The sequence below is a fragment of the Myotis nattereri genome (genome assembly GCF_964212035.1).
Source record: "Myotis nattereri genome assembly, chromosome: X".
In the NCBI taxonomy this organism is placed as follows: Eukaryota; Metazoa; Chordata; class Mammalia; order Chiroptera; family Vespertilionidae; genus Myotis; species Myotis nattereri.
The window spans coordinates 143,273,287-143,283,570 of record NC_138078.1 but is presented as its reverse complement, the minus strand read 5'-3'; the positions used below and the strand labels follow the sequence as shown (position 1 = coordinate 143,283,570).

The 10,284-nt window shown below is 42.6% G+C and overlaps 1 protein-coding gene across 1 annotated transcript; it reads left to right on the top strand.

Moving 5' to 3' along the window:
• Positions 1–873: 873 nt before the first annotated feature.
• RAB39B (RAB39B, member RAS oncogene family) lies at positions 874–7,584 on the top strand. The gene is made up of 2 exons (XM_081081413.1): positions 874–1,315; positions 4,591–7,584. The coding sequence occupies exons 1-2, from the start codon at positions 1,101–1,103 to the stop codon at positions 5,015–5,017; spliced, it is 642 nt and encodes a 213-aa protein (XP_080937539.1). The 5' UTR covers positions 874–1,100; the 3' UTR covers positions 5,018–7,584.
• The last annotated feature ends 2,700 nt before the right edge of the window (positions 7,585–10,284 follow it).

Sequence of the window (10,284 nt, the reverse complement as noted above, 5' to 3'; positions counted from 1 at the left end):
AATGCCCATATCCACTACATTTAAAATACTCATCTCCTTCGACTTCCTAAGCCATGTTGTAAGACTCGCTCTAATGGAAATAATGTATGTGTGACTGTATTTAGGAGCATCTGTAATGGCAAAATGAAGATTAGTTGGGAATGGAAAGATGTCTGTGATTTTTTTTTGTTAATTTCAAAAAGCGAGTGTCAGGTCTATTTTAATCCAATTTTTGTAAAATCAAAAAGCAATAAATGTACTAGTATATGTGTATACACATATTTGGGGGTTTTAATATATTTTTATTGATTTCAGAGAGGAAGGCAGAGGGAGAGGGAGAGAGAAACATCAATGATGAGAGAGAATCATTGATCGGCTGCTTCCTGCACGCCCCACACTGGGGATCGAGCCTGCAACCCGCGCATGTGCCTTTGGCCACAATCGAACCCAGGACCCTTCAGTCCGCAGACTGATGCTCTATCCATTGAGCCATATCAGCTAGGGCCACATGTTTTATTATATATGTATACATGTGCTTATGTATACATATATATTTTCAAGGAAATCCATGTGGAAGAATATATATGTCAAGCTGTTAATAGCTTGGGGAGGGAGGGGCGCAGATAATTACACACTTTTATTCTTGTGTACATTTTTGTATTGCTTCCTAGTTTTAAGAAAAGGCACAAATTTTGCAGTTTGACAGGTAACATTTTAAATTAAGAACGGAGCGGGGGGGGGGGGGCGGGGGCAGGGAGGGTAGAGAAACTAGAGAAGGGTACCAGCGGTGTGGGGCCATTTCTGTGTGCGCTCCTTTTACAGACAGTGCGGCGGCTCCAGGCGTCGCGTCTATGCGGGGGATTACAGTAACCCGGTTGTCAGTGATGAGTCAGAGTGCGTGGTGCTGATGCTGCTGCCATTTCATCACCTCTGCGAGCGCAGCATCCATCCCTCCGCTCTCCCAGCGCCTGGGCCTACCTCGCCTCGGGCTCCCAGTCAAGCGATGTGCTCGCAGCCGATCTAGATCCGGACCGAGCCGCACTCTCCGAAGGGGGGGCCTCGGCGGGACGCCCCCTCTCGCCGCTCAGGGCCAGGGATACGGAGACCTGCCGAGCCCAGCCATGGAGGCCATCTGGCTGTACCAGTTCCGGCTCATTGTCATCGGGGATTCCACAGTGGGCAAGTCCTGTCTGATCCGCCGCTTCACCGAGGGCCGCTTTGCCCAGGTTTCGGACCCCACCGTGGGCGTGGATTTCTTCTCCCGTCTGGTGGAGATCGAGCCCGGAAAACGCATCAAGCTCCAGATCTGGGATACCGCGGGTCAAGAGAGGTTCAGGTGGGAGCGCAGCCGGGGCCCGCGAGCAGTGGGAGGGTCTTCGGAGCTTGCAAAGCCCCTGGGGATAGAGGACTTCCTGGTCCTGGTCGCGCCCGCCCGCCCGTAGAGAGATCCGGAAGGTCTGGGGGCTTCTGATGAAGCCCACCTCCAGATAGCTGGGAGCGCCCTGCAGGGACAGAAGCGCCCTGGCAGGGAAGGCCGGTCAATAATACGTATTGCTGGCACAGCAACTCTCCCAACCTGCCCCTGGGTGGCTAACAAATCAGTTGGAATCGATCACTGTCATTCATCAATCTCAGTCCCTATGCTACATACTTTTTAAAATGTTCCCAGGTCATCCCAACATGGATAGGCAGGTATAGACAGATGGTCCTGAGACAGGCATAGGTACAGATATCGATGTATTGTGTTCCATATATAGATACAGATATATACATCTATGCCTTATATATACGTACATATGACCGATGCTAAATGATTGATTCCCTCTTGCAACCAGCACACATTCAGTGATTATCCACTCCATGCCAGATTCAGGCTTGTTTCTGAGGAAACTTACACAAGGGGATGCCATGTAAACAAAACAGACACAGGCCCTTCCCTCTCAGAACCTCTGTGCTGACATGGGGGAGGGGAGGGGGACAGACAATCAGCAATTACACAACAGAGAATCTTGTTGATATTTGTATGCTCGCTCCCTACTGGAACTCGTAGCACGTAGTGAGCAATCAATGAACAGGTTGGATTTTCTCCTACAACCCTTTGTTTTTCCTTTGGAGTGTGTCTCATTTGCAATTACAGAGGGAGGGAAGGCTACCTGGGGGCGATGAGGCTTGATGAGTAGGACAGAAAAAAAGCCCAGGGAGAGGAAACAGCGCGTATAATTATAGACAGAAGTGGCAAAGAGCAATGTACACAGAAAACTTTGAGAGAGCAACTTGGGCTAAAGTCACATAGAGCATCACCCATGTTTCTGAGCATTTATTCATTTATCTATTGAACACCAGTTCAGCATAGAACGTACTGGTTAGGTAGTTGAAGAGCGGATAGGGAGAAGAGATAACTACAAACTTAAGTTGTCTCCAACTCCCCACTTCCACAAACAACACTGGCAAACACCCTGTACAGGTTCACTTTGAACTTGAGAATGCATTTCTCATACTGTAAGTGAAGGAAGATGTCTTCTTATATTTATGGGAACATCTGTATGAAGAGCCTTTTTCTCCCCACTGCTTATTGGTATTGGGTGATACTGATTTGTAAAGGTTCTTTTTTAGATTAGGAATATGTATTCTTTTCTATCACGGACATAGTAAAATATTTGCCCAGTTTGTCATTTGCCTCCGAACTTTGTTCAAGAAAATGTTTTGATGTACAGGTTTTAATTTTTATGCAGCCTTATGTTGTGCTTAGATAAGGCTTTGTTACTTTCTAAGTACTAGTGTAATGATGGATTTTAGAGTTTTGAAGGGATCTACAGCTTGCTTATTGATTTCTTGAGCCAAGCTGTTCACAAATCAAAACCTTTGATCATTGCATCCATGAGTCTTCATACACAAGGGAATTAGAACTGTTTTCATTCCCTAGGGCTGATTTGCCTGGTGCTAGAGACTTGATCTCATTTGTAAGGTTGGCTCTTGCCATCATCTAGTTTAGACTTTAATCCTCTGGACAATGTGCTGTTACCATTGGGCCATTTGTCCTAAGCCTAGTGGCAAAAATGAATCGCTCATGTTTGTCTTCTTCACCCAAGAAGACAGAAAACCTAAAAATAGACGTAGATCAAAAAGCACAATAGTCTAAAGCAAGGGTGGGGAATGTCTGGCCCACGGGCCGTATAAGGCCCACGAAATCATTTGGTCTGGGCCTGCCAAGGCATTAGGGATGAGTTAATTAAATATTTGACCAAATACAGCAGGCTAATTTTGAAGTTGATAATTTTGTATGGCCCGCCAATGATGTTATAAATATCCAAATGGCCCTTGGCAGAAAAAAGGTTCCCCACCCCTGATCTAAAGCAAGTCATAGAAGCAAATAATCTATAGCCTCTAATAAGCTCTAAAATGCTCTAAGCAAAGTAGTATAATGTATATTGATAATGAAGCTCCTCTAATCAAGAAGTTTAAAAGATGAGGTTTCTTCTGTTTAAGAAGTACAGCAAATGTATTCTAATTGCAATGCTTTAAATAAATCATGTCATTTTAAAGGGAAGCTTTGGCTATTTAGGTGGTTTTTCCCAACTGGTGCCTCCTTATTCAGCCTCTGAAATGTGCCAGGAAACATGGCTGATAGGCACTTTGCTTGAGCCCTCTACAGACGGTCTCTCTCTTTCCTATTCCCAACGGCCTGGAAAATAAAAACAAAGTTGTGTTTTTCCTCACAGAAGAGACTGAAGATCCCTGTTAGATTGAAATAATAATAATAATAACAATAATAATAATAATAAAAACAATAATAGAAGGGCCCTAGCCCTTCAGTGGATAGAGCGTCGGCCTGCGGACTGAAAAGTCCCAGGTTTGATTCTGGTCAAGGGCACATGCCTAGATTGCGGGCTCGATTCCCAGTGGGGGGCGTGCAGGAGGCAGCCAATCAATGATTCTCTCTCATCATTGATGTTTCTATCTCTCTCTCCCTCTCCCTTCCTCTCTGAAATCAATAAAATTATATTTAAATAATAATAATAATAATAATAATAATAGAAAGACAAATGTGGTCATGATAAATGGGGAGAGAATTGCAATATACCTATATACTTATGAGCATTTTTCTGTCAACTACCATAAATTTATTTTTTTAAACCCTCACCCAAGGATATTTTTCAATTAATTTTTTTATAGAGACAGGAGGGGAGGGAGGGGGGAGAGAGAGAGAGAGAGAGAGAGAGAGAGAGAGAGAGAGAGAGAGAGAGACATTGATGTGAGTGAGACACCGTGATGGGTTGCCTCTCACAAGTGTTCCAACTGGGGCTGGCCCTTGCAACTCAGGTTGCATCAGCCCGTGGACTGAAGCGTTCTGGATTTGATTCTGGTCAAGGGCATGTACCTCAGTTGCAGGCTCAGTAGCCATCCCTGATCTATACAGGTATGGGAGGCAACCAATCGATGCATCACTCTCACATCGATGTTTCTCTCTGTGTGTCTCTCCCCCTCACTTCCACTCTCTCTAAAAATCAATGGGAAAATATCGTCAGGTGAGGATTATCAACAACAAAAATATAAAAGAAATACAGGATTTGGGGCGTGGCCTTTATTCTTTACTGTTTTCTTTTGTTTTAGATCCATCACTCGAGCCTACTACAGGAACTCAGTAGGTGGTCTTCTCTTATTTGACATTACCAACCGCAGGTCCTTCCAGAATGTCCATGAGTGGTTAGAAGAGACCAAAGTACACGTTCAGCCCTACCAAATTGTGTTTGTTCTGGTGGGTCACAAGTGTGACCTGGATACACAGAGGCAAGTGACTCGCCATGAAGCAGAGAAACTGGCTGCTGCGTACGGCATGAAGTACATTGAAACGTCAGCCCGAGATGCCATTAATGTGGAGAAAGCCTTCACAGACCTGACGAAAGACATATATGAGCTGGTTAAAAGGGGGGATATCTCAATCCAGGAGGGCTGGGAAGGGGTCAAGAGTGGATTTGTACCAAATGTGGTTCACTCTTCAGAAGAGGTTGTCAAATCAGAGAGGAGATGTTTGTGCTAGTCAGGCCTTTTTATTTCCAAAACATGCTCTCCCATCTGAACTTGAAAGTGGCTGAAATGAATAGAATCCTTGTGTGACTGAAGAGAACTCAACCTTCCTTTTGGATACCAAGTGAGCCTCCTTCCCAAGGGGCACTCTGACAGGTTGTAGGCAGGGGGGTGGGGGAGCCTGGGTGCTGTGACTGGGGGACTAAATTACTGCCATGGGCCAGGCACTGTTTTGTGGCCCATGCTGGGCAGTGGCTGCTCCATGTGCCCTTTGTGGACCACATGTCAAGAGCCTGAGGTTTGGGGAGCTAGGCCCCAGAAAAATACACCCACAGACAACTCTTTCTTGGTATTTCAGCTCATTCATAGGTCATGAACAAAAAGACATTATGTAAGGGGAGGGAATATATCATTGGGAACAATTAGCAAATTTTTTTAAAAGACTGAGATCATCTTATTCCATGAGATTATCCTATACCAAGTGTGTGTGCTGGGTTTGGTTTGGTTAAAAAGTACTGATTATTCATTCCCGGGTTTCGACACCAAAAAAAAAAAGGACCGATTAGCTTCTCAAGAGCTCATCTGTAAAATGAGGGGTGTGGACCAGCTATTTACTAAGACACTTTCAAGACCTGGTGTTCTGATAACAATGGTGTCAATATGAAAAGGGAGGCTGTTTACACACTTATTATCACATTGGGGGAAATGTACTCCCTTGTGGTAGAATAGCCAGCCGTGTGAAAGAAATTGTCCCATGCAAAATACCCTGTAAGTAGAAGAAACACTAACCCGAACGCCATGCCCTTTTCCCTCTGACCATGCCTGGGGTTTCACTGCATTGGCGACTGCAATCTAGAAGTAAACAATGTGCCTGTCTTTTCAGGTCATGGCAACGATGTAGGGATTGCCTCCGAAAAGAGAGGCAAACCCTCACTCATCAATCCTGTCTTGAGTACCTGCTCAACAGGAGGCGCTATAACCCTTACAAAACCCATTACACTCACTTATTACTTATTTGATCATCATAACAGGCCTGTGAGATTTCTTCCCCATTTTACGAAGGTAAACTAAGAGGCGGGTGATTCACTTGGCCAAGGTGAAAGTCTCTTGAATCCTAGTTCTTGTTTCACTGCATCATCCTGCTGTCAGATGAACGAACGGTTGTTAATTTGTTCACTTTGGAAGAGATATGACTGTAAATAAATGCTCTCTACATGTTAGGATATGTTTCCTTATTGATTACAACTCAGCTATAATCCTGAGAATCAAAGGTAAAGCCCATTCAGGTGTTACTGATAGAGGGCTTTCACCAAGTGAATAATTGTACAACTGAAAACACATTAGAACTGTGTATGCTAGAAGTGTTCTTATCACTGAAACACAGTGAACATATTACTGAAAGGAACCAAATACAGCAGTGGGAAGTGGGATGGGGACAAAATACTCACCTCACCATGACCTTGGCCATCTGTTTGCCATATACCTATACCAGATTCTTGTCTCCCCTAGAAAGTCAGCTCAATTCTCAGGTGAACAGACAGATAACTGCATCAGAAAGTTGGACTGGTTGGCTTGGGATTTAATTATCTTCTTGAAGAGATGTGATGCTTTAAATTATTTTTTGTATTGTAGCCAGTTCAGCTGGGCAAAAGCCATACTTTTCACAGTCAGAAAACAAGTCTGATGGGAGTCAGATCTCTCATCTTCATTGTGATAGGAAAGCCTGAGAATGGTTAAATTGCTTTGAGATATAGTGTTAAACTTCAGTGTGAATGTGATTGAATTTGAAAGTTGGGGGATTTACTTCAGCCAGAATAAAGAAGCCAAATAATGAAAAGGATGGAAACAAACCACATTGGACCAACCTGCAGCATCAACTACAAGTGAACCAATCATGATTTTTACATTCCTTTAACATGACCAGGCTTGGGTGGAGTGATTAAGTGGCCAGTTTTGTGATTATAGACGACAAATAAAAGATGGTGAATTGGGTTAACACAAAGTTTATCAACTACTATACTTAATTGTGTTTAAAAGATTCCGAAAGCAAGATTATCCACTGGATAAATGAGAGTTGACTGGATTCTGTCAGTTCAAAACAAAATATAGAAACAAAACTTCTCTCCAGTTTTCTTGACTAAAATACATTATATGTATACTTTTCCCATTCCTTGCATTTTTAGGCAGGTTTTAAATACTCAGCATAGATCCAGCAAAGGTGGCTGAGCTTAATTGCTTAAACAAGTTCTAGAAACTTTAACAATCATTTTAGTAGACTTCAGTGCTGTTGTCACTGCAGTAAGTGGGTTTTAGAAAATAAGTGTGAAAAAATCAGGTGTTAATACAATACTAAGGATAAAGCTTTAGAAGCTATTTTACTACATAGGCAAAGAAAAGATTAACTTGTAACAAAGACCACAACTGCATGTTGGAATAGATCGTATCATATTCCAGAATAAAATGTACTGTATACTTTTCCTCACTTTGTTGTGCACTGTAATGAAATGTGAAAAAATGTTTTCTTTAGCTGTATGTGAATGAAAATATGCTTGTATTTAGTAAAATGGTTGATTATGTGACTGTGAGATTCCAAGTGTGTGTTGTAGCTATTTTCAGAATCTGTCTCTACAGCGTAGCAACCACTACCAAGGATATCAACTAGATATGACATATACTATGCAGCACAGTATTTACCAGTATCTCAAAGCCAGAAAGAGAATATGATTTTTGAATGTTGTATGATCAACATGTTGAAAGTCACAGGGAACTCACTACTGCCTGGGAATCTCATACCATTTTTGGAAAAGTTGTTTCTGTCAAGCCTATATCTGAATCATTGCGATTTTTAGTCAAGGATTTAAATTCTGACACCAGGTAGCTGATTATAACTATTGTTTCCCCTGGAAAGTCTTCTTTTCTCCAGGATAAATTGCCTGAGCTTTTTAAGTCCTTCTATGGTATGCTTTTTGCGTCAGGATCACGCAGTGTGGCGCCCAGTTTGGGACATAATAGTTCAGAACATTGTTTAGGGTTTACAGTACATATTTTTAAAAATACTTTTATTGATTTCATCGAGGAAGGGAGAGGGAGATAGAAACACCAATGATGAGATATAATTATTGATTGGCTGCCTCCTGCATTCCCCACACTGGGAATTGAGCCCGAAAGCTGGGCATGTGCCCTGACCAGGAATCAAACCGGTGACCTCTTGGTTCCTGGGTCAATGCTCAGTCGCTGAGCTACACCCGGGCAGGCTATAGTACATATTTAGATGAGAGTAAAAGAAGAAAAGATATCTAATTCTGAGTCTGGGCATAAGTAGGTTGAGTTCGGCACAGCTTTATCATGTTTATAGTCATGAGTGAATGAGGGAAGAAGAAAGGAAACACTAATGATGCAACAGCATTTAATATAGTTTATGACTCCATTCTCCTTAAAACACTCCCTAGGGCTTGATCATCTTTTCTTCAGTTATATTAATTCTCTTGGTGACTTTATTCAGCCCCATCCCTGTAAATACCATCATTAAGCCAATGAGTCCAACTAGTCTCCTTGGACTCCAGACCTTTATAACCAACTGCTCTACTTGACATTTCTATTTGAATGTCTATTAGGCATCAAAAATTTAACAGCTTCTAATCATCCTCCCAAATTCCTTCCTCCCATAGTCTTCCCCTTCTCAGTAAATGGCAACTTTGTCCTCCCATGTACTCTTGCCAAAAACCTTGGAGTCATCCTATACTCCTCTCTTTCACAGTTCACATTTTATCTATCTCGAAGTTAAGCTTGCTCTATCTTAAAAGTATAACCAGAATCTGACAGCTTTTCAATTTTCACTGCTAACACACTAGTCCTGGCAAGTATCATTTGTTGCCTGTGTTGTGATAGCTAGTCTCCCTGTTTCCACTCTAGTCCTCCTTAGTCCATTTTCCACACAACAGCCAGAGGAAGCCTGATAAGACATTAGTTATAGGCCTAGCCGGTTTTGCTCAGTGGATAGAGCATTTCCCTGCAGACTGAAGGGTCCCAGGTTTGATTTCAGTCAAGGGCATATGCCTGGGTTGCAGGCTCAATCCCCAATAGGCAAGAGGCAGCCAATCAATGATTCTCTCTCATCATTGATGTTTCTATCTCTCTCTCCCTCTCCTTTCCTCTCTGAAATCAATAAAAATACATTTTTTTAAAAAGACATTAGTTATAAGCAATCATCTATTCATAATTCCCCAGTGGTTATCCATTTTACTTAGTTTAGAACCGAAAATCCTCCCAATGGCCTTCAGAAGAACCCTTAGAAATGAATTCCATCTCCATCCCATAGCATCTGTAACCTTGTTTCTTAGCACTATTCTCTTTATCATTCTGCTCCAGCTACACAGGTTTCTTTCCTGTTCTTTAAACACATCAAGCATATTCACATCTCAAGGCCTTTGTACTTGCTTTTCACTCCATCTGGAATCCTCTCTCGCCTCCATCAAGTTCTAGAACAAAGAGCTTCCAAAATTTGCAAGCAGCTTTCTGATCCTAGAAAAGATGTGGCTCCAAAAGTCCTTTAGTCTTCCCTGGAGAGCAACAGAGTTTAGGGTATACAAAAAAAAGGTGAAGGAGCCCGACCAGGCATGGCTCAGAGGTTGAGCATTGACCTATAAACCAGGAGGTCACAGTTCGATTCTCCATGGAGGCGGGGCATGCAGGAGGCAGCCAATCAGTGATTCTCTCTCATCATTGATGTTTCTCTCTTCCTCTTTCCCTTCCTCTCTGAAATCAATAAAAAGAAGTATATCTTTTTTTAAAAGGTGAAGGAAACTTATAGGGAGGAATGGAAAACCCGGAAGTACAGTTCCACAGGAAGGAGTGGACAATAGTATCACAATGCAGCAGTGGGTTCATAAAGACAAGGACTAAAATATAAGGTGTCCCCACAAAACGTGTACACACCCTTTGAATAATTATAAAGGCACTGCTTACTAAAGTACATTTCATTTTTAAAATCCAGCTACTAACTGTTAAAGAGTGTATACAGTTTTGGGGGGAACACACTGTATATCCATAGGATTTGAGGGAGCATGCAGCCATGAGTGACCTTGGCCAGCATAGTGTTGGTAGAATGATTTCTTCCTACTCCAAGCCTCTCAGGAGTCAGTGTTTTCATTTCTGTTGGAGGCCCGATTCTTTTCTCGCTCTCCATCCTCTCCTCTCCCTAGGCAATCTCACATACTCTCATGACTTAAGTTACTGTCTTTGCATTGATGACTCCCAAATGAAGGGCTCCAGCACTCTTCT